Source organism: Solea senegalensis, linkage group LG8, assembly GCF_019176455.1.
Source record: "Solea senegalensis isolate Sse05_10M linkage group LG8, IFAPA_SoseM_1, whole genome shotgun sequence".
NCBI classification, from domain to species: domain Eukaryota; kingdom Metazoa; phylum Chordata; class Actinopteri; order Pleuronectiformes; family Soleidae; genus Solea; species Solea senegalensis.
In genome coordinates, this window is record NC_058028.1 from 8,835,684 (window position 1) to 8,859,939 (window position 24,256).

Consider the following 24,256-nt stretch of genomic DNA (forward strand, 5'->3'; position numbering starts at 1 on the left):
ATTTTTATTTTTAGATAACCCAGACAGTGTGTATTAACACTGTTTTTGGCTCAGTATCGTGAAATGTGTTTTTGGAGAATAAAGTGATGGATGTTTGGTACAATGCGGCTGTTTATCCCCTTTCTTTTTCCTTTTTGTAATGTTGTTTGTTACAGTACTTAAGGCTTTAAGGGCCATTAAAATTCCTTAATGCTCCCCCCCCCCTCTCCTCTTCCCTCCTCAGTGAACAGCCTGGGCATCAGTGACGAGCTGAAGCAGAAGCTCCAAGATGTGATGGTGGACAGACATAAACTAACCCTGGGAAAGACCCTGGGAGAAGGTAGTGCTTTGTTTTTAGCACAGACAGATGTTAATGTGCACCATGTATCAGTGAATGGAGTGTTTGACAAACAAAGGGAGGTTTTTGAAATCACTTGTACATCAGAGCTGGTGCTTGGCACATAGTCAGGACTTATATGGCAAAGCACCAGTGCTTGTTTTTTTTCCCTCTTATCTTTTGTTGATACTAATATGCTTTGACCCTAAGTTTAGTGTAACAGTTTTGCAACGTGATATCTGTTCAGCCGTGTTCAGTGCCGAGTCAGTGACGTAACTATTGTTCACTGCCAAACAAGATATTTAGTGGCGTCAAAGCTAAAACTGCATCTGAACTGAGCTGATTGTGTTTTTCATGTCTTTTCTTTCTTCAGGGGAGTTTGGCTCAGTGATGGAGGGTCTGCTGACTCAGGAGGAGTCTGCCCTCAAAGTTGCTGTCAAGACTATGAAGAGTGAGTAGACAGCAAACAGCACTCACTCAATCACCAACAATGGAGCCCTTCATGTCAGGAACACTGGCCATTTGATAGACATTTCACCCCCCATGGGGTCAGAAATCAATGTTTGGGGCAAATATCTCGGTTTTTGATCATAAAACAGACAAAGACACAGCTTGTAAAAAATGTGGGCAAAAGCAAAAGTTGCCCCCGTATAAACTGAAGTGCCAAAGTAAAGGCAATTGTGTAAAGTGACTTAAAGGGAGAAGATGCATATTTGAGGCATTATGGGGAAGAAAAAGAGCCTCACCCTCATCTGTAAGAATTCAAACTGTGGTGAAGTTAAAACTGCTGGCGTTTAATAAAGGCAGGAGCCAAAACACCCACATTGAAAAAAAAACAAAAATGCTCTTACCCCAGCAACCTCTCAACTTGACTGTTCCCACTTTCCTGTACCAAGCGTTTCTCCTCACCTCTTTGTTGTCTCCAGTCGCCATCTGTACCCGCTCAGAGATGGAGGACTTCCTGCGTGAGGCTGCCTGCATGAAGGAGTTTGACCATCTCAACGTAATGAGACTTCTGGGTGAGACAGGGTTTATTTACACTCTGGCCACATTTCATTCAAATAAAAATAGTTTTGTGATGGCCCTCATGAGACCGGTTGCATGCATAGCTTTATGCTGACTGTTTATACTTGCATTCAAATGCATCTCCTGTGACCACATATCATCAGATCTGGAATTTAAGAGGCAACAGACAACTTTTAGATAGATTTGGTCAATGTTGTAAAATCACCATTTCCTGAGGAAAATGTCCACACCACTTTGGAGATAATTGAGAAGGCCCACAAAGAACTGAGCTTGAGTAAGATGGTTACTTTTTTACAACACAAACCATCAAGACAAACAAACAAACAAACAAACATGGGGTTTCATCTTGTCCAGTGACTTTAATTGTCCTGTTTAGTGAGTAGCGTCCATTTCTCCCATCTTCTGTGAGAGCTTGCCCCTTTAGACCTCAGGCAGAAAGTCATCTTGATTGACACTTGGAGACTCAGTTTTATATCAGTTCTTCATAATTCTATTTTTTTTACATGCCGTTAGTAAGATTTTACACAAATACCTGTCTTCCTTTACAGTCATACTATCAATCTTGTATCCCTTGTATTTTTCCTATAGTAAGACGTATGTATGTTACCACAGACTGTTTGGATTTTTGGGCATGGCCAGGAGTAAAATGATTACTTTGCATAAATGAGTAGAAATATCACAAGTTGGCGCAGAATGAAACAGCCACAGAAAAGCAAGGCAAGAGAACAACACAGTCAGTTTTGTACATGGAATTAGAAAAACACAAAGTTATTGTGTAAGTCCGACTAAAACAAGACTTTTAGAATACATATAAACATGTTTGATGTTTGTCAGTTGTTTCTCATGGTTGGACTAACACATCTAGATCAGACCAGAGTCGCTCTAAATGACCAGGAGAAAGATGTTCTATTCTGTCAGCTTAAAGAATGTTTATTTTTTAGTTTTTGAGTGATCTATAGACTCGTGATGGAGCAAGTTAAATTGAAAAGCAGTTAATACTGACAAGCTGGGACACACACACACACTTCTTTCATTAAATCAATTCCCCACTAGTGCTTGTATCCTGGGATAAGGGCAGTGGTCCAATTGAAAAGCAATTGCGACTTTACTGCGCATGGAAACTTGCAGACTGAAAACAAAATGTGAATGGTTTCAATTTCCCATTAACATCACGACGACATGCATCAGCCAAAAAGATGTCAGCTCTAGTTTCAGATTTTACTGTAGTTTCCGTTGATCAGTCAGTGTTATAGTGACACACTGGAGAGACGAGCTGTTTCTGGAGTCTTTAAGACCAGTTTCTCAAAACCAGAGCAAATGAAACCGACTGCTATTGTCAGGAATCGGTTCGAAACGGGTCAAAATCATTGGAACGGATGTTGGACAGATAAAAATGTAAAATCGAATCATTCCAAAAACCCTAAATATGTCACATGCTTCACTCTGCTGTAATCAGCGAAAGCATTTTAGCTGAGTCATGTTTGGGCTGTTTATTTCTTCTTTTTAGGAGAACAATATTTGTTACACAGTTGCAGAATTATGTCTTTGGAATATCGCCCCAACTCTGATTATGATGAAATTGTGTTAATGTCTTGTGCACAATACTGAATGGATGTGTTTTTACAGGTGTTTGTCTGCAGACTGTGGAGAGTGAAGGTTACCCCTCCCCTGTGGTCATCCTGCCCTACATGAAACATGGAGACCTGCACAGCTATCTGCTGTACTCACGGCTGGGCGACTGTCCAGTGGTGAGTCTGATTTACATTAAACACACACACACACACACACACACACACAAACTTGCACACAGATAGAATGCAACAGCTTAATGGGTTCAGGGTGTAGAAGTTCACGAGAGAGTCTGTCAGCAAAACAGGATCCAAAGTTCAGCAAAAACGTGAAGAAAGTGAGTCTCCACCCCACATCTTATTGGCAGCGTGAGCACTGTGAGATCATGAAAACACTAGATGAGTCTCTGTGGCTGCTCTCTGCGCTTTTACTTAGAAATGGATGAGGTGTTTTATTTGGAAAAGACGGCCATTATACGCAATAAGCCCCGGAGGGATAGAGAGTCACAACCCTGATCACAACAACATTTCCCCAAAATGTTGAAACATCCATGAGTTTGGCAAACATTCATTAAGAAAAAAAAAAAACACTCATACACTGGAGTTGAATCTTAGTATTTGGAACAGGGAGAACTGAGAGTGTAGGACCATACAAAGGTGAACTTTAGCGGTCTCTGCTGGTGAACATGTGAATGAAAGCCCTTCCTCTCTCTGTGTGTGGTGCCCTGCAGTACCTCCCGTCTCAAATGCTGGTGAAGTTTATGACGGACATCGCCCGAGGTATGGAGTACCTCAGCAACAAGAACTTCATCCACAGAGACCTCGCTGCTCGCAACTGCATGTAAGAACAATCTGTGCTTCCGCTTCTCAGTTCCCGTTTGTGTTCTCACATGCTGTTTTTCAACATGTATGCAAACGCTAAAGGAAAAGTTGCTCAAAATGATAATGGTCTGCCCTTCTGTTCCTCAGGCTCAATGAGAACATGAATGTATGTGTGGCCGACTTTGGCCTCTCTAAGAAGATCTACAACGGTGACTACTACAGGCAGGGCCGCATCTCAAAGATGCCTGTCAAATGGATCGCCATTGAAAGCTTGGCCGACCGCGTCTACACCACAAAGAGCGACGTGGTGAGTTGCTGTGCAAAGCTGCACGGACCATTTTATCTGAGAGCAAAAACAACCCTCTAAGAAGCACCGGAGCGGGGGCTTCTGTCACTCCATGAGGAAGCGTGTGTAATTACCAAATGCACTAACCAAACAAAAGTATTCATTCTTTCGATAAACTGTGTGTTTCCATGTATCTAGAGCTTCCACAGTAACTGAAATCTGGCAGTTTGTGACAAAAGGCAGAAATAATTTAAAACAGTGGGCGAGGTCAAAGGTAAAAGATGAACAAAATAAAACAAAATACAACTGAAAACACTAAAACCCTCAAACAGTGAGTGAACGGGTGAAGGAACAGGGACCAGAACACATGGAAACAGGAGACAACGTAACAGCATGAATGAACAAAGACACTGGGGAGCAGAGAGTCTAAATAGACTTTGGAGGCAGGGATAATTGGACACAGGTGAATCACATCAGGGTGGAACAGACAAGTCACAAAGATGGGAGGGGAAAACAGGACAGGAAGTAAAACTAAGACAAGGTACACACACTAGGAAGAAGTACAAAATAAAACAGAAAAACAGAAATAAAGAACACAAAACTCAAGGTTGATGGAAACAAATAGTCCAAGATTATTAAGCTATGTTTACATGCACACAAGAAATCGGAATAAAAGCTTTATGCACTATGGGGGGTTTTGGTATTGAAGAAAGACATTTCTGGAAAATAATGTGTATTTCCAGAAAACCTTTTAAGAAGAAAAAAAGATTGTTTAGGGAAAGTTCTGTTTCCGTGTGGATAAGTGTCTGCATTATAGTGTCATAACCAACACTGGTGATGGATGAACAGCTATTATCACTTATAGCCATGATATCACAGTGTGTTTGAGGGATTCAATACTCATGCTCATGTGAAAGGTTTTCATGTAAACATTGTAACCTGTGCATGAAGTCGGTCAGTGTTTGACATGAGTCGTGGTAAGGTGTGAGAGACTTAAAGAGACTTAAAGAGGCTTAAAGGAATTTAAAAACTGCTCACCTTGGTAACCCCATCTCTCTGTGTCTCTGTCTCTCTCTGTCTCTCTCTAAGTGGTCCTTTGGAGTCACCATGTGGGAGATCGCTACCCGGGGCCAGACTCCCTACCCCGGCGTCGAAAACAGCGAGATTTATGATTACTTGAGGCAGGGAAACCGTCTCAAACAGCCTCCAGACTGTCTGGACAGCATGTGAGTGTCTCACAGAACACACTCAGGCCCTTTGACATTAGAAGTACCTTGTTTTTCCATAAAGCAGTCAAGGCCAAACACTTCCCGTCTATCAGTTCCTTTAAATCTTTGAAGAACATGTTCAGTGATTATTATTGTTTCAAGATGAGCAAAAAGACGACACCTTTATAGTTGTTGTTTTTTTGTCTTTCATGTTAATGTCATAAAAGAGTAGTATTTAAAATGTTTAAATTAATATTTTTATTAAAAGAATGTTTTAAATCATTGAAGTCATGGACAAAGTGAGTGGCAGTTGATTCAGTAGTTGTTATTATTCACTTATTCAATTAATTGATAAATTGATGCTGCCCTTAAATACGTATTAGTTGTTATAACGTTTGAAAAGTTTATCTCAGAGCAGTTGAGAGGGAACATTTTTGAAATATTTAGTTTTGTGTTAATTATTGGTGACATGTTTTGTTTGTGAAACATGGAAGATCGATTTCATTAAAAAATGAATGTAATAAATTACAAAAACATTGCCACTAACAGTGTGTAAATAGTAAATATTCCTCTGTTCCATGCAGCTACGCCTTGATGTTCTCCTGCTGGCTGCTGAGTCCAAAGGACCGTCCTTCATTTGAGTCCCTGCGCTGCGAGTTGGAAAAAGCCCTTGAGGATCTGCCGGACACCCAGGACCCGGACGAGATCCTGTACGTCAACATGGACGAGTCCTCCATGGAGCTCGGGGCCGTCGGGGGCCGCGACCCCTTGGTGATGCCGTCCCCTCTCTGCCTGAAGGGCTTGGACTCTGTAACCACGGTGGAGGTCCACCAACCCAACCGCTACGTCCTCTGTCCCCAGCACGAGACGAACCGGGCCCTCTCCGACTCCCTGGAGAGCCTGGACATGCCGGTGTCTTCGTCCACAGCCACGCTGCCTCTACAGCCGTCCTGCCACTCCACGCCCAACGCCACTCCAGCTCCAACACCCACCGTGGAGCTGCTGGAGGACAGAGAAGGGTCCAGAAAAGTTCCCTGGTAGTGATGTCATGTCCTCACTGACTGGTCATTACCGCCATTACCTTCACCACAGTCCAAGAACTAGATCCCGTCTCTTGCTACTGACTGAAAGAAACCTGATGTGCCCTCATGCATGTACATATTTTGCACACACACATACACACACGCCGGAGACATTCCAGGGAAGTGAAGGATAAGGACTATTTTCCTTTATCGATTCCCCTCCTGTCAGACCACGCACAGTGTAAATCAAAGAACGACGTCGTTTCTCACACTGCAGCACAATCAGAGAAATCCATTGCCCGTCGCTACAGCAATAAAATACCACGTCTGTATCAATACAACTACCTGTAAACAACAGAGCGATCACCTTTATGTCATTAAGCTAAAAAGAAAACAAACCCACAAAAATCAAAGATCTCTGTTGGAAACCAGCTCAGACACTGCCACACTCGATCTACGAGTGAACAAACTCAGGAGCTCCAGCTTTCCAGAGACTAACACGGAGAACTGTCACCCGGGGAAAACCTCGCCTGTAGAAACCTGAGGATTGTTGGGGGAGGAAAGGGAGGATAGAAGGACTGAACCAGGATTTGTAGGCTCATACTCGTTTGTCACAACTTTCACCAACAGCAGCAGAGTGAAATATGACCTGAAATGCAATTCCACTGTGGCCTTTAGTGGCTTTTTTTATGTGAAGCTTTTGTGAATGAGTTTGTGTCACAGGCTGACGTATGAAAGCACAAACCAATCACGTGTCCAAGCGAAACAAGTCTTTCACCTGCTCTCAAGGTCCAATTCAACTGGTCACAACTCAGGAACCTGAGACTGAGGTACAAGTCAAATCATGAGGGTACAGATGAGAAAAGGTCGGCAGATGCACTGAGGGTCGGTACGGACGATGGACGATTGGAGTGAAGCTCCTCACATTTTGGCACAAGCACAGTGTTATTACACATTTTTGTACAATTCTATTTGATGCTGATCATTTGTTTTTCTACAACTTTTGCACTAATGTTTTTTTTTTTAAATGTGTATCAGTGTATTTTACTTTTTTTGTATATCTTTTGTGTATACTCTCAGTCATTATCAGAAACCTTTCCACATATATAACCCATATTTACATAAAGGCAGAGAACAAGGCCTGTGAAAGTGTCGATTTCTGTCCATGAACGCAGACTGGGAAACACACGACTAACCTCGTCATCTGACATCATCCAGCCACTCTTTTTTATTTCGAGTATATATATATCCAGTTTATATATAAAACCTTTTTTATGCGAGCCTTGGCACTGTAAATGAACGACTGTTACCGACAGAGTCAAGGAAGTAGCTGAAAAAAAATGTACGTGAAGATCGTCCAACATATCCTGACATTGTGCATGCACTTATTTTTAAAGGGGACTTGACCATGTTCTAACACACATTTTTTGGGAGTACGACATTTGTTAAAACAAAGCGCTGTGTGTCTCCGTTGTATACGTGAAAAGGTACTTATGTATATTACACAGTATAAAGTGGTATGTTATACGTGTAGCATTGCTGAATTCCTCGTGAAAAGATGGTGTACAATTCTTGCAAATGTCTTTGGTACTGTAAGCAAGGTTTTACAGTGGTGCTGAGGCTTATAACGGACTGTATATATATACAATTTTGACAAAAACTGTTTTGTACCAGACGCAGTGTTTGAAACTGATAGTTTAGGTGTTTTTGAAATGTGGTTGTGTGAGTTACTGTCATATAATCAGCCTGCTAATGTCTGCGACATCTCAAGAAGACCTTCGTCAGTCTTATCTCGCCATTAAACAGCCTTTTGTAACAGGCAAATGATGACTCTTTACCACCCGCACCAAAGTCCATACAGAAAATCGACGATTTCACGTCACAGCACACAGATGTTGCTGATGCGCTACTGCCTGCATCATTAAGTTCAAGTGTGTTATTCTGTCACTTTTGTGTTTTAAATCCGTTGTTTAGATTTTACTCAAGTGACACAAACTTACCAAATGAGGCAGCAGTTGACCAGCAGCTCTCATGTACCTGTAAGCTAGAAATGCCATTTTTTCCTATGGATTTTGGTGTGGAAGAGTGAGTGATTTACAGTTTCCAGATGAGAGAGGCTGTCTAGTGGTGAGCTAAAGCAGCAAAATACTACTTAAGATATCGCTCATTTAAGCAGATTTCATCAGCCGAGCCTATTGTTAAGTGGCTAAAGTCATTTTATTTGTGTGCTGCAAAGTGAGGGCGAGTGTTCGTGTCTCAGGCAGTTTTTTTGGCAGCACTAACAAACTTCATTCAACCACGTTTCTAAAAATCTGAACCATCAATTTCATTGAAAAGAAAAAAAAAGATTAAATGATCTCAGAATTTACCAAGTGCCTTCAGAGAGCCAGTATTTGTGTCACAGATGTGTGTGTGGCTTGTGTTTCTCCTGGTGTGTTGAATTGGGAGAAGACTGTATAAACTGCCTTTATATTGTCTCTGTCATGATTTGTAAAACAGAGGGTTTTTTTATATAGTGCATACAGTATTTTGTATAAGAAATAAATGTGTTCATTCATGAATGAGCTTTTGTGTTGTGAACATTAATCCCCTTCATATCAAATGTGATTTAATTCACTTAGCCAGATGTAACACAGGGCTTCAGATGATAATCTAACATTAATTGTTTAATGCAGCACAATCAATTAGGAGATGAACAAAATGGTGGTTGACGTATCACTGAAACATTTCTACATCAGCGTGTAGGTACATGTGAGGTCTCAGAAGTGGATGTAGGAGATCTGCACGTCACCTTCGATCTCCACCCTGTCGATCTCGTTGAAGGACGGGAGGCGGTGCGCAAAGTTGAACAGGTGCTCGCCGTTCACAAACACCTTAAACCTTCCGTTCCCACAGCGAATCGACATCTGGGAAGCAAAAAATAAAAACATATGCTCAGCATGAATAACACATTAATACACTCCTGCATTATTCAGAGTTAACCTTCTGTCCAATTGTTTAACTTGTGGTCTAAGTTATTAGTTCCATTTTGTTGTTTCCGCTTTGTTTCTGTGTATTTATTGTGTGAAAATACACAGAAAAATGAAAAGCAAAAACTCTACGTGCACTCATACTCACATCAAAGTACTGTCCCTCCCTGAAGGGGTTCATGTTGACCTCTCTTTCCTCATGACCCCAGGCTCCTCCGATCTTGCTGTTCCTCACGACAATTGAATCTTTCACCCGTGGGTTCAAGTGGAACGCAATGTCCTGAGATCTGCTCACCATGAAGTTGAAGGACATTCTGCAACAAACGGAAAACATCAGGGTCTTCTTCAGGTGAGGGCACACCAAACGGAAGTAAATAGAACATTGAGCTATGTTTTTATTTATGACAAACAAGAGCAAAAGATTAACTGAGTTTCAAAAAAAAAACAAGGTCATTTGTGGCACACACACACACATGTTTACCAGGCTTAGTGGGGACTGTCATTCTACACTAACCAACAGTGGAGTTCTGTTTCTGGCTGTTTTGAGTAAAAATAGAACAGAAACTGTTCTTTTAAATTCAATTTCAAAATGTACCTTTCAACATATGCATATTTTATTTTTTATCTTACATTTTAATCAATCTTAAGACCTTTCACCTCCCCTGTCTTATTCTTTCTAATTTTTATGACCTGTGTGGACTGGTGAAGTGTAGACTGTCTTCATCATAATTTTGGCACAATTTAAAGCATGACCAGCAGGGGGCCTGAAAAAATGTCCCCTGTTAGCATGGAGGTCCCCTGTTGGTGAACGTGGAACGATACCAAGGTCTAAACCTAATTCAAACTTGAACCCTAAAACCCTGAAAAAGCCCTGTAACACCATGGGACCAGACAAAATGTCCCTACAAAGATAGGTTTGTATGGGTTTTTTGGTCCCCACAAAAAAAAAAAAAAAAACTCACTTCTTTGCACCATAAGGCACCATGCCTCTGATGATGATAGTTCTCTTTGGGAAAAATCCTCCTGGGATCATGCCAGCATAAGGGATAGGCTTAAAAACAAAACAAAACAAAATAATACACTTAACATAATAAAAATAAAAATAATTCAGTGTTTTTAAACACACTCCTGCTACAAAAGACAACAAACTTGAATTGAAAACAGCACAAGTCTTATTTTTATTATCTTGCTATCAAAAAAATCTCTTTCTCTTTGCGTGTGAAGGGTGTTGTATAAATAAAGTTTACAGAAGACGTGGATCATCATGCACAGAAAAAAAAAAACACTCCAGTAAATCTATTACTTTAACTCAGTTCCCCTCTGTTACCACAGGAAGGCAGTAATGTTGTTAAAAGAAAAAAGAATATGGGAACAGGAATGTCCAAATGTCATGACTACATCATCTGAAATACTAGTAACAAATGTTACTTACAGGGTTGTAAATTGGCTGGGCACCCATACCCTGCAATTAGATTAACAGACACAAACATGAGTCAGCAAAAGTAAAACAATATCTCATATTAAAGTATCAAAAAGGTAGAGAATTAATGAAATCTATAATGAGATGTTCTCACCGGCAGTTGTGAGCCCGGGTATCCTTCCTGAGAGTAGAAAAAAAATAAAGTAACATTTATAAACTGGTATGTATATCAGTTTCTTTTAGCTATTTACAAATGACACAAAAAGAACATTTCCATACCCCCATATTGCCTCCTGGATATCCACCCTGCATAGAAAAAATATACATATATTTAAACAGAAAAAAGTGAATATGCTCTTTTTTATATATGTTTTTGACCATTTAATATGATAGAAATTAAGTTTTTATTCACCCCCATGTCACCTCCTGGATATCCACCCTGGTGAAAAGGGGGGAGGGGAAATATTTAATCAATTATACTCAACAGTTAACATACATATACTGTACTGTATGTAAGTATCTACTTACACCCGTGCCTCCTGGATATCCACCCTGTAAAAAAGCATTATTTATTTAGTTGATAAGTTGATATGTAGATATGTCTGATTAAAGTCAATGGCTCATTTACATGCACACATTTACAGCTGTAGTCCCAAAGCAGGTTGATGGCATAAGACAAAATGCTACTTTACTAAAAGTAAATTGAATAAATGGTCGCAGAAACAAGAACAAAATATATAAACAAGACAATAACAACAATGTTAACAAATAAGGAACATAGTATAGGCTATGTTTCAGTTAACAAAGACAATATGTGATGTAGCAACTGTAAACCGGGAATTAGGGATTAGTTATTGAGAGTTTGAGAATAAATTGCCCATTGTCTTCATATATTACACTTAGATTCACAGATTCACATGGTGAATCTATTAGTTAAAAGTCACAGGCATTTAGGTGTTAGTTTTTAAAACAGCATTACAAAAGTGGTGTGATGTGATGTTTTTGGAAGTGTAGGATTTTATATAATAACGTATTTATTCACCCCCATGTCACCTCCTGGATATCCACCCTGGTGAAAAGGAAGGGAAAATATTTAATCGATTATACTAAAGAGTGTATGTAACTGATACTGTATGTAAATATCTACTTACACCCATGTCTCCTGGATATCCACCCTGTAAAAAACCCAAACATCATTATTTATTTAGTTGATATGTAGATATGCCTGATTAAAGTCAGTCTGTAGTCCAAAACCAGTGTGATATGTTGAGATTTGGGTGTTCTTGGAAATGTAGGATTATATAACAAAGCATTTATTCACCCCCATGTCACATCCAGGATATCCTCCCTGTTGAAAGGTAGAGAAAGTGTTAACCTGACGCTGCACTTAATGTGATTTGACACATTTAAAATACCAAACATATTTTACTCCAAACATAATAGTAGTATAACTTACTCCCATGCCTCCTCCTGAGCCTCCTGGACATCCTCCCTGGATAAAAAAAACAACAACAGTAAAACTCTCTTCAAAGTATCACTTTATTTATGTTTATGAATATTTTCCCAGTGACATACCCCCATGCCACCTCCTGGATATCCACCCATTCCACCACCAATTCCTCCTACACATCCTCCTCCCCATCCACCACCCATTCCTCCACCCATTCCTCCACCCTGAAAGACCAAACACCAGCATGAAAAACACTTGGATAGATAGATCAGACTCAACAAATGGAACAAAATAAGAGCACTGCTTCACCCCTATGACGTTAATGGTCTGGATGGAGACGTCTCCTGCGATCTGCAGCGCGCACACACTGTACAGCGGGAGGCGGTGCTCGAAGGTGTGAAAGTCTTTCCCATCGACGGTGATCTGCAACACAAAAATGTCTGATGATGAAGAGCAGAGGACGCCAGTAACACATAATTACATGAAATCTGGTTTGCTTTACAGTTGCCTATGTCAGCTTTATATGCAGTATGTCTTACAGGGAGAATGTTTACTTTAAAATGTCTTAACAACTGCATTAAAGTGCATTTCAGGTGATACCAGTGAAAGATATTGTACTTAAAGTGTAACTAGACTCCTAAACTACTTTTCTCAGGTGTAAACCAGGGTATATGGGTATCTAGGTATGTTATTTCTTGATCCAGGTGCAAATCTTGCTCCCCTTTTAATCCAATTTGTATCACTACCAGACCACGCCCTATGCACTACTGCCCACTCTCCCTCCCACTTCCTGGCATTTTTCAAAATCAGGGACTGGGTGGGGTTATCTTCAAAACAGTTACCATCCAAATATGCTTAAACTTGTGCTTTTTCTGACCTTGTAGCCTTGTGAAGTGACCATGATGACCATTTCAAAGGACTTGCCCTTGTTGAAGGGCATGCTACGGATCTTGTCCTCTGACCCCCAGGATCCACCCTGACAAGAGTTGAAGACCACTTTGTCCCAGCCATCAAATCGAGGGTTGAAGTGGAGGGCAATGTCGCTGCCCTCGCTCTGGCCACAGAGCAGGTTAACTTGAAACCTGCGGGCGAAAGAAGTGAGGTCACATCACTGAGTCCTGAAGTGTCTGCAGAGTTGTGTCAGGAAACAGGACAAATGCAAACACTGCAGGTACAGAGAAACCTGAGGACCCGTGTTCAAAAACATTTCTCTTAACAAAGGAGCTACAGACGATGTGAAACGGTCAGGTATGTGAAGTGTTTGCCTTGTCGACTAATGGCCTGTAAAAGTGTCTTTTACAACTCAGATATGACTATTTCGAAAATGGGACAATAAAACAGAGAGTGTTGATTCTGCTCCACCTACATTACGATTACACCGGGCGTTTCCTAGTATCACTATCAATTCAATTTTGTGTTAACAAAAGTACAGAAACTGAGATAAGACCACACTAAAATTTACCTGGTAATGTCTTTAGGGACAGAGCCCTGGAGGTAGATGGACGTCCCTTCTCTCACGCCTCCATAAATGGGCCCCAGGTATGGAATTCCCTGTACAGTGTATTAAAAAACATATTTTATAACATTGTATCAAGCACAAACATCTGCATAGAAAACTAAAAAGTGTGCTTTCACTGTGTCACAGCTTTGATTGTTGACTGTTGTTGCTACTGTTGTAAAGTGATGATTGGAACAATGATATTACAAATATTAGATATATAGCAGTAGAATAATGATAAAATTACCAATAATGAAAATTATAATATTACCAATATTAGCATTATATATGTGTACAGTAAGTAGGATTATTGTGACTCATAATGATCAGGAATTGTGTGTATATGATGATATTAATATGTCTAAATAATACCAATGATAATATGTTTAATGTGAGTATAATATATATAAGTATATATGAAATAGCCAAATAGGGTATTGGTGCAGAGAGAAGGGGTGGGACCTTGTACATTTCTTCCCACTCCTAATCTAATGTATAATTTAGATTAATGATTGATCTAATCTATTTTTTGTCATTTATATTTTATGTACATGCTTCATGTCCCAAATAAAATAAATAATCATTGTATCCAGTTTATTCTATCATAAATTTGTAAAAAAAAAAAAAAAGATCAGTAACCCTTTTATGAAAGTGATATACAGTATAAATAAATGTAAGGAGGCATCTGAGGATCTCAGGGAGCAAGAGTGTGTTCAGAGTGCTGCTAAATAACCTGGAGCAAGACCATGCAAGGCTTTAAAATTTAGCAATAAAATATAAAATCAATCCTAAAAGCGACAGGTAACCAGTGTCAGCCAACATGGTGTTGTGATAAAAAAAAGTCTTTAAATTATTGGTGGATCGTGATAGTAATGGTCAGATTTTAGAGATATTTCTGAACAATTTTAGTATTTGATTAGCAGAAATATTGGACTAAACAAATTAAAGGACATTCACCTAAAACACTGATGCATGCACTGAGTGGATGCAGCCATGAACAGATTTCTTTATTCGATTTATTCTTTAGTTTTTTTTAGCACCTTTGTAAATAACATAGGTGACATCTCCAAACAATAATCAATAAATATTAATGCAAACCCCTTTTCAAACTGTCCTTGGAAAAAAAAAGTAATAAATAAAAACATTGCAATTTCAAGCAAATGCATTTTCCTGAATGACAAACAAGTTTCAAATTGTTAAATGCACAAAAAATCATTTATTATGATAAAAGTTTTGGTTCATGCTGAGATATAGGTCTACAATGAGTTGTGTAAAGCAAAACAGGTGAGAAACGTTTACATCTTCATTCTTAATTCATTTGTATGAATGGAAGACAAACCCTGATAAAACCTCACACTGGCGTGTGTGCAGATACTTACAGGACTGTAGACTGGCTGATAACCAGGAGGAGCGACAAAGGACATGGCTGCAGTCGGCAACACAATGGAGAATCAGATGGAAAAAGGAGAGGAGAGAGGTGGGTTGTTGTTTTTTTTTGGGAACAGTTTTGTGCCGGAGACCTAGGTTTTATACCAGGGATGAGGGAGGGGCTACATCAACATATTTGCCTTTGGAGGCACTTCTAGAGAATTGACCTTTGACACGAGAGAGGAGTGGCTCTGTCCATGAAAATGCAAAATGTGTTTGTGCGCGTGTGTGTACATGTGAGAGGCTGTGAGTGTGAGGTCAAAGTCTGATTCAGGTCTGTCTTTGAGAGGACACTTTGTGTCGGGTTCCGACAACTTTTAAGGGCATTTTTGAGGGTTGAGACTTTAAGGTTTTAGGGTCAGGGTCAGGGTCAGGGTAGGGTTTAGGTATTTAGTTGTGGGCTAGAGAATAAATGATGTCACCAAGAATGCTGTACAAGAATGGGTGTGTTTGACACCACCCATTTCTGTACCATTTTGTTTACTTAACCTTTATTTATACAGGTAATCTAAAGGTCTCATTCACAAGAGAGACCTGTGTAGATATATATGTATATATATATATATATATATGTATATATATATATATATATATATATATATATATATATAAAATAAGTTGTGAATAAGAACATTGTGTTGCAGTGTATGCATTGGGATTCTTGTGCAGGTCTCACATTAGAGGAAATAACAAAACCAAAAAGACAAGAAACATAAGGAACACTATGCAATTAAATGATGTTGATGATGTAGATGTCTACAGAAACAAGGTTTTTGACAGGTGAGCGCAGACTGACCTACAATGAGCATTCTGCTGCTTCAGTCTTTTCACTACTTCCTCTTTATAGGAAACTGTGATTCTGTACATTTCTTTGTCGAAACACAGCTTTTTCCTCTTTCTGAACCATGTTCCCCATCTTCTCATTGTGGAAGCTTATGAGTCTGCGGCCATAGTTTCACTCTACACATTTTTCTCCCAGAGTTATATAACATGCTTGTTAACTTCAAAGTTTTAATTTTACACGAGACAGGACTTGTTCAGAGTGAGCAAAACAATCAGGTTAAAAAGGCTAAACTCATGTTTTGATAGGCCACAGCAAACCTGAGTTTGTGCCAAAGTGAAAGGATTTTTGAAATAATGCATTTACAATGTAATAATAAAGAAAAAAGGTTTTAGAGGCCACAGTGACATCAGAGCTTTGACCACCTAAATGAAATTGGTTCATCCTTAGGTCAAACAGACTTTCTGCCAAAGGTCCATTCAATCTTTCTTCTTTCTTTTTTCTTTTTGACATAAAACCATTAAAAAAATCATCCAACAGAAAAGTGATAACAGTGATAACCTGGTGAAATGATTTGCATTAAATAAAAAAAAATCCAGGTTAAAAACTCAATAAGACTAAAAGAAAAGGCAAGAATATGCAAAACTATTATTATAATAATAACAAGATATGAAAATGTATTATTTTTACTCATGTTTATTAAAACACAAAATTATTACTGATGTATTCAAGTGTAAATAAGCATTTTACAACTGTAATTAATTGGCGAATTTGAACACATGGGTAAACTGTAATCCATGGGATTAATCATGTTTCCTAAATCTTTTAATACTGAGTACTAAACTCTTTACTATTTATTTATTCAGTACTAAACCAAATAAAAAGAGTACTGACATATTCAAGTAATATTCAACCTATTTTGTCAAGTAAAAGTACCACTATTTTGATATAATTTTTTACTCAAGTTAAAGTTAAAAAAGTAGCTTGTTTAAAATGTACTCAGAGTAAAAGTTACTTAGTTACTTTTTTAACAAGGTTGGTGTTCTTTCGTGTGTCTCATAAAATGACTGTAACAAGTACAAGTACACAAAAAACCTACTCAATTACAGTAATGCAAGTAAATGTAATTCATTACTTGTTAGTAACCTGTCTAAGTATATAATCTGATTAAAAAGCACAATTTCCTCTGCATTTTAGGTGAAGTTAAACCAAACGAACCTCAAATATTTCTACAGGTTTGTGAATGAACGAAAATACAAAAAGAAACTTTGAATGATCCTGAATTCCAGATCGGTTTCAGACGTGATCTTTGTTCAGCAAACACAAGTCATTTATCACCACTCTGAGATTAAACAAAGAGAGGGTGTGTGATTGTGTTGTGTGTTTAGCTGTATTTATATCTTTGTGAGGTCCAAAAAAAACTGTAAAAAACATTTTGGGCCAGGGTTAAGACCTGGTTTTAGGGATAGTGTAAGGGATAAGGTTAGGGTAAGGGGCTAGTGAATGCTTTATGTCAATGATGTGTCCTTACTAAGATAGAAAGGTGTGTATGTCTGTGTGTGTGTGTGTGTGTGTGTGTGTGTATACATTGTAAACCTACTGCCTCCATTATTAATTGCCAATGTTCAACTGACTGGAAGATAAGAGTTATTTGTGTCAGTGTTTGTCTTTTGTAGGCGGGTTGGTCGGAATATTCTATGAATCACACACATACATCCCTACACACACACACACCCCTACACACACACATAAAGCTGAACCTTTATATTTTCTTTCAAAAACAAAGAATTGTGTTTCAATAGACTGGTTTCTTCACTAAGTATTTTGATGAATAGCCCTACTACTATCTGAAACTATCGGGGGTGGGGTAGTTAGTGGTTAAGACCAGTACCCCCGTGTGCAGAAACATCATGGTCACAAGTTCAGTTCCACCGCAGGTTATACTCAATTTCCTTGTAAATCACTTTGGATAAAAGCGTCTGTTAATGACTCTCTGCTCCAGCCAGCAGGGGCACTGCTGAGTATGGGCTTTAACACTCACACCCAAGTCCCCACTTTGCTTAATATTAAAAAAAAAAAATCACCAGAGCATCTTAGACATGATTGTAACTTGATTTAAAGCACGGCTAACAGGGGACCTGAAAAATGTCCCCTGTTCAACGTGGAGTCCCCTCTTTGTGAGTGTGTAATGACACCAAAGTCCCCTGTTCTACTGTTTCACAAGTGCACACACACACACACACACACACACACACACTGCATGGGTGTTTCCTGACTGAAAAGTCTGAAGCAGAAAAAAGGTTTTGTTTGATATTTGATTAATTTCTACAGAAGACAAAGTCCACTGAAGGAACATTTTATTTAAGACTCATGTCAGCGTCAGAGAACTGAACACAAAAGGTTTTTCATCCATGCCAATGAGATATTTATTCATGACTATTTTATCTTCATTATGGCAAATATGCAGTAAATTAAACACGTTTCAAACAGGCTACTATTAAGAGTTAAACACTCACTTTTATAACACATTTATTTTAATAACTTCCCAATCTTGTTGTCTTATTACCTTCAGACTTAAGGTCCTACATTATTGCCAAGAAAGTGGTGGAAAATAATGACAAAATCTCCATAAACACAAAATGTTTTTAAACTCACTTTTAAATGAGTCACATGAATCTGGCAAAACTTTATAAATAAATGAAAATAAAGATTACTGGTCATCTCTATCTCATATAGTCATGGTACATATTATTGATTTAATGTCAGTGGACACTGTACAGCGACACCTCGGTATAAATATTGAGGGTGAGGTCAGTCAGGAAAGCCATGGATCCTGTCTGAGGCTGAAAACTGGAATGACAGCAAGTGTGTGACATCACACATGTTTTTCTCCACACTCCACATTTGCTTGCAACAACATTTGCAGTATCTCATGAATGTATGCGTAAACAAATGCAGCATTTATCCAACATAAACTTTGAGCCAGTGTTTCTCAATCCACTTTCCTGCGTGTTCTAGATGCTCCAGCACACCTGATTCCAATGAATGGGTCGTTAGCAGGCTTTTGCAGAGCTTGTTGACGAGCTGATTATTTGAATCAGGTGTGTTGGAGCAAGGGGAAACATCTAAAACGTGCAGGACAGGGGATCTCCCTGAGGATCAGGATTAAGAAATGCTGTTTTAAGACATTTCAAACTTGTTTCTGGGCCAAAAATAATTATTTTGGGGCAATTTATTTTATGTTCTGACGTGACCTCTGTAAAAGTCTAAGTCTAAGACACCACTAGCTTTTGGCTGACGTGTGCAACGGATTAATGTGACTGAGAGTTTATCTTTTATTTTAACAAACTGGTATAATAAATAACATTCACGGCAGATATTTGTCTAATATGAATGAAATAGTAGGACAGATTTCTGTTAAGGTTTAATAGAACCAGGATTGTACTTTTGTTCAAGTGTAGCTCAAACTAAATGCGTCACTTTACCTGTAGAAGCTGCTTTTTTTCCTGATAAAGGTATCATTTTAAAACGGCATACATGTTTGCCATATTTTCGTTCCAGTAAAGTGATTTCCAAATTATTATGTTGTGTTGTCATTATAGCATTGTTAAGTCTTTTGCTGCACAGTACTGCACATAAACCAGAAAGACGAAAGAAAATGAGATTGATACTTGGTTTTGGTCTCCATGAGGACGAGGTCAGTGTTTCTGCGAGTAAAGGTCCTAAAGTGGTCACAAATACAAGTACACACACACATAATTACTCATAAATGAGGACATGTGCTCTAGTTCTCCTTAAAATAATCAGTTTATTCTGTATTGAAACACAGGATTCAGTCAGAGGACACTCAGGTGGAACGTAGTGATCTCCATTCAGCTTCATACCATCAACGGCCGCACATGTACACTTCAGAGACACCGACAAAGGCCAGTCGTAGCGCCAAATGCGAGATTGTGAGTTTAAATGAAGAGCAGCGACACAGAAGTGTCTGAGATCAACACGTCACACGTGGCTTTCTTGATCGAGAAAAATGAACCGATACGCTGGATTTACTAAAAAATATCTATTGTAAAAACCTAACTAGCAAAAACAAAAGCCGTCCTCTCGTCTGACTGCAAACTGGGCATTTTCTTCAGTGTGAGACCAGTTCTCTTCACCACTGTGGTTTCCACTAACAGGACGCGAGGCGCGTTCATGTCTGTCAAAGTAGCATGGATGGTTTAAATTCTTCAAAGCCTTAAAGAAAAATAAATATATGTATCTATGATTTATGTAAAATATGTCTCTTCATCAAAAGGCCTCTAAGTAGCCTCGTCATTACTCAGTTATACAGATGACACTTTGGCAAAAATGTATACATTAAATACATTCATCACTTATTTAAATGCACCGACAAAAACCTATTTTGTGCATCAAGTGTCACAAAGCAGGCCGTGGCCAGAAATACAGACGGGCTAAAACGGTCGTCTTCAGAAGTTCTGATCTGCATATAAACAATAAATAAATAACCTTGGCATCCTCCTGCACTGTATGTGTGTAAATCATCTCTATCTTATCAGGTACAGAGACACTGGCGGAGATAGAGGGACGCATACGTCCAGAGACGCGTTGTAAGACTTCAAAGTGCAAACTGTGTTTGTCTGTAAGATTCTCCGATCATTACGAGTCAGTCCAACACCAGTTTCCATACGTGGTCGCTTGCTTAAAAGATGAGATTCTCTGCCTTGAGAGAGGAAGAAAGGGACTCGGGTGGGACAATGTTCGCTGCTCCCTCAAGGATCTCAGAGACTCAACCGTGAGCTGCTGAATCATTTCTTTCAACAACAAAAAAGCTCTCTCACTCTCACACACCAGAGATCGGAGATGAAATACCATAATATCAAAGCAGCCACATATATATGAAACAAATTGTAAATCACTTTGGATAAAAGCGTCTGTTAATGACTCTCTGCTCCAGCCAGCAGGGGCACTGCTGAGTATGGGCTTTAACACTCACACCCAAGTCCCCACTTTGCTTAATATTAAAAAAAAAAAATCACCAGAGCATCTTAGACATGACTGTAGCTTGATTTAAAGCACGGCTAACAGGGGACCTGAAAAATGTCCCCTGTTCAACGTGGAGTCCCCTCTTTGTGAGTGTGTAATGACACCAAAGTCCCCTGTTCTACTGTTTCACAAGTGCACACACACACACACACACACACACACACACTGCATGGGTGTTTCCTGACTGAAAAGTCTGAAGCAGAAAAAAGGTTTTGTTTGATATTTGATTAATTTCTACAGAAGACAAAGTCCACTGAAGGAACATTTTATTTAAGACTCATGTCAGCGTCAGAGAACTGAACACAAAAGGTTTTTCATCCATGCCAATGAGATATTTATTCATGACTATTTTATCTTCATTATGGCAAATATGCAGTAAATTAAACACGTTTCAAACAGGCTACTATTAAGAGTTAAACACTCACTTTTATAACACATTTATTTTAATAACTTCCCAATCTTGTTGTCTTATTACCTTCAGACTTAAGGTCCTACATTATTGCCAAGAAAGTGGTGGAAAATAATGACAAAATCTCCATAAACACAAAATGTTTTTAAACTCACTTTTAAATGAGTCACATGAATCTGGCAAAACTTTATAAATAAATGAAAATAAAGATTACTGGTCATCTCTATCTCATATAGTCATGGTACATATTATTGATTTAATGTCAGTGGATACTGTACAGCGACACCTCGGTATAAATATTGAGGGTGAGGTCAGTCAGGAAAGCCATGGATCCTGTCTGAGGCTGAAAACTGGAATGACAGCAAGTGTGTGACATCACACGTTTTTCTCCACACTCCACATTTGCTTGCAACAACATTTGCAGTATCTCATGTATGTATGCGTAAACAAATGCAGTATTTATCCAACATAAACTCTGAGCCAGTGTTTCTCAATCCACTTTCCAGCGTGTTCTAGATGCTCCAGCACACCTGATTCCAATGAATGGGTCGTTAGCAGGCTTTTGCAGAGCTTGTTGACGAGCTGATTATTTGAATCAGGTGTGTTGGAGCAAGGGGAAACATCTAAAACGTGCAGGACAGGGGATCTCCCTGAGGATCAGGATTGAGAAATGCTGTTTTAAGACATTTCAAACTTGTTTCTGGGCCAAAAATAATTATTTTGGGGCAATTTATTTTATGTTCTGACGTGACCTCTGTGAAAGTCTAAGTCTGAGACACCACTAGCTTTTGGCTGACGTGTGCAACGGATTAATGTGACTGAGAGTTTATCTTTCATTTTAACAAACTGGTATAATAAATAACATTCACGGCAGATATTTGTCTAATATGAATGAAATAGTAGGACAGATTTCTGTTAAGGTTTAATAGAACCAGGATTGTACTTTTGTTCAAGTGTAGTTCAAACTAAATGCGTCAATTTACCTGTAGAAGCTGCTTTTTTTCCTGATAAAGGTATCATTTTAAAACGGCATACATGTTTTCCATATTTTCGTTCCAGTAAAGTGATTTCGAAATAATTATGTTGTGTTGTCATTATAGCATTGTTAAGTCTTTTGCTGCACAGTACTGCACATAAACCAGAAAGACGAAAGAAAATGAGATTGATACTTGGTTTTGGTCTCCATGAGGACGAGGTCAGTGTTTCTGCGAGTAAAGGTCCTAAAGTGGTCACAAATACAAGTACACACACACATAATTACTCATAAATGAGGACATGTGCTCTAGTTCTCCTTAAAATAATCTGTTTATTCTGTATTGAAACACAGGATTCAGTCAGAGGACACTCAGGTGGAACGTAGTGATCTCCATTCAGCTTCATACCATCAACGGCCGCACATGCACACTTCAGAGACACCGACAAAGGCCAGTCGTAGCGCCAAATGCGAGATTGTGAGTTTAAATGAAGAGCAGCGACACAGAAGTGTCTGAGATCAACACGTCACACGTGGCTTTCTTGATCGAGAAAAATGAACCGATACGCTGGATTTACTAAAAAATATCTATTGTAAAAACCTAACTAGCAAAAACAAAAGCCGTCCTCTCGTCTGACTGCAAACTGGGCATTTTCTTCAGTGTGAGACCAGTTCTCTTCACCACTGTGGTTTCCACTAACAGGACGCGAGGCGCGTTCATGTCCGACAAAGTAGCATGGATGGTTTAAATTCTTCAAAGCCTTAAAGAAAAATAAATATATGTATCTATGATTTATGTAAAATATGTCTCTTCATCAAAAGGCCTCTAAGTAGCCTCGTCATTACTCAGTTATACAGATGACACTTTGGCAAAAATGTATACATTAAATACATTCATCACTTATTTAAATGCACCGACAAAAACCTATTTTGTGCATCAAGTGTCACAAAGCAGGCCGTGGCCAGAAATACAGACGGGCTAAAACGGTCGTCTTCAGAAGTTCTGATCTGCATATAAACAATAAATAAATAACCTTGGCATCCTCCTGCACTGTATGTGTGTAAATCATCTCTATCTTATCAGGTACAGAGACACCGGCGGAGATAGAGGGACGCATACGTCCAGGGACGCGTTGTAAGACTTCAAAGTGCAAACTGTGTTTGTCTGTAAGATTCTCCGATCATTACGAGTCAGTCCAACACCAGTTTCCATACGTGGTCGCTTGCTTAAAAGATGAGATTCTCTGCCTTGAGAGAGGAAGAAAGGGACTCGGGTGGGACAATGTTCGCTGTTCCCTCAAGGATCTCAGAGACTCAACCGTGAGCTGCTGAATCATTTCTTTCAACAACAAAAAAGCTCTCTCACTCTCACACACCAGAGATCGGAGATGAAATACCATAATATCAAAGCAGCCACATATATATGAAACAAATCTCCAACATTACAAACGATAATCATAAAACATATACACTCTACTCTGAAGGAAAAGCATTTAAAGCTAAAAATTGAAACTATTTGATTGCTAAAGCAGTGACGTTGCTATAGGCACTGTAATGTTTACAGCAGTAGCTACTCAAAGAGCCTGTCGTGTGTTTACTTTACACAAAAAAGGCCATGTAGTGTTTCATAGCAGAATAAAAAAAAGGCCCCTGGCTTCTTGTGTGTATTTATGCCTATCTGGTGTTTTTTATTCTACTTTTCTCATCCAATCCATTTACACTCTATTGCAGGTGGTACAATAGTGCAGTCAAAGTGTGCATAGCTTCAGCGGAGGAGAGAAAAAAGGCAAAACTAAGACCTCTCTATTCCTTCCTCCCTGTAGATTTCCCTTCCCTCCTCACTCCTCTCTTACATCTACTCGTTCGGACGCTCGTGTGTGATGGCGGGACGTTATCCGAGCTGATCCTCATACTGCTTCCTGAAGCAGTCTCCAGCAGGGTAGAAGTCCCAGCATCGCTCCTGGTACAACTTCCACACGTATGACTCCTGAGAGACAATCAAAAGAAACGAGTGAGGGCTGCAGCTTTATGTCG

General features: G+C 39.1%; 3 protein-coding genes across 13 annotated transcripts in view; 1 reads left to right on the forward strand and 2 right to left on the reverse strand.

The window, feature by feature from the left end:
• Window positions 1–8,809, forward strand: part of LOC122773267 (tyrosine-protein kinase receptor UFO) — a 33,123-nt gene extending 24,314 nt beyond the window's left edge. The window contains exons 13-20 of the mRNA XM_044031797.1: window positions 224–319; window positions 690–767; window positions 1,243–1,335; window positions 2,969–3,090; window positions 3,642–3,751; window positions 3,880–4,039; window positions 5,108–5,244; window positions 5,811–8,809. Coding sequence (XP_043887732.1) covers window positions 224–319; window positions 690–767; window positions 1,243–1,335; window positions 2,969–3,090; window positions 3,642–3,751; window positions 3,880–4,039; window positions 5,108–5,244; window positions 5,811–6,267 — 1,253 coding nt within the window. The 3' untranslated portion in view covers window positions 6,268–8,809. The remainder of the gene's footprint in view (window positions 1–223; window positions 320–689; window positions 768–1,242; window positions 1,336–2,968; window positions 3,091–3,641; window positions 3,752–3,879; window positions 4,040–5,107; window positions 5,245–5,810) is intronic.
• Window positions 8,810–8,893: 84 nt separating this feature from the next.
• Window positions 8,894–15,102, reverse strand: LOC122773268 (galectin-6-like). Of its 11 annotated transcripts, XM_044031799.1 has the most exons (18): window positions 14,965–15,102; window positions 13,550–13,638; window positions 12,965–13,169; window positions 12,397–12,510; window positions 12,213–12,311; window positions 12,094–12,129; window positions 11,959–11,985; window positions 11,789–11,812; window positions 11,680–11,706; window positions 11,166–11,189; window positions 11,050–11,076; window positions 10,917–10,943; window positions 10,792–10,818; window positions 10,650–10,679; window positions 10,180–10,268; window positions 9,366–9,531; window positions 8,971–9,154; window positions 8,894–8,938 (listed from the first exon to the last, which is right to left on the reverse strand). In XM_044031799.1, the coding sequence occupies exons 1-17, from the start codon at window positions 15,007–15,009 to the stop codon at window positions 9,008–9,010; spliced, it is 1,203 nt and encodes a 400-aa protein (XP_043887734.1). In that variant the 5' UTR covers window positions 15,010–15,102; the 3' UTR covers window positions 8,894–8,938; window positions 8,971–9,007. The 11 variants fall into 11 exon arrangements, with proteins under 11 accessions (XP_043887734.1, XP_043887737.1, XP_043887736.1 ...); XM_044031802.1 differs by having other exon boundaries at window positions 8,894–9,154; window positions 11,166–11,173; window positions 11,691–11,706; XM_044031801.1 differs by having other exon boundaries at window positions 8,894–9,154; window positions 11,050–11,060; window positions 11,174–11,189.
• Window positions 15,103–22,535: 7,433 nt separating this feature from the next.
• The window catches only part of ryr1b (ryanodine receptor 1b (skeletal)), a 73,156-nt gene continuing 71,435 nt past the window's right edge, over window positions 22,536–24,256 (reverse strand). The window contains exon 108 of the mRNA XM_044031628.1: window positions 22,536–24,209. Within this exon, the coding sequence (XP_043887563.1) occupies window positions 24,114–24,209 (96 nt within the window). The 3' untranslated portion in view covers window positions 22,536–24,113. The remainder of the gene's footprint in view (window positions 24,210–24,256) is intronic.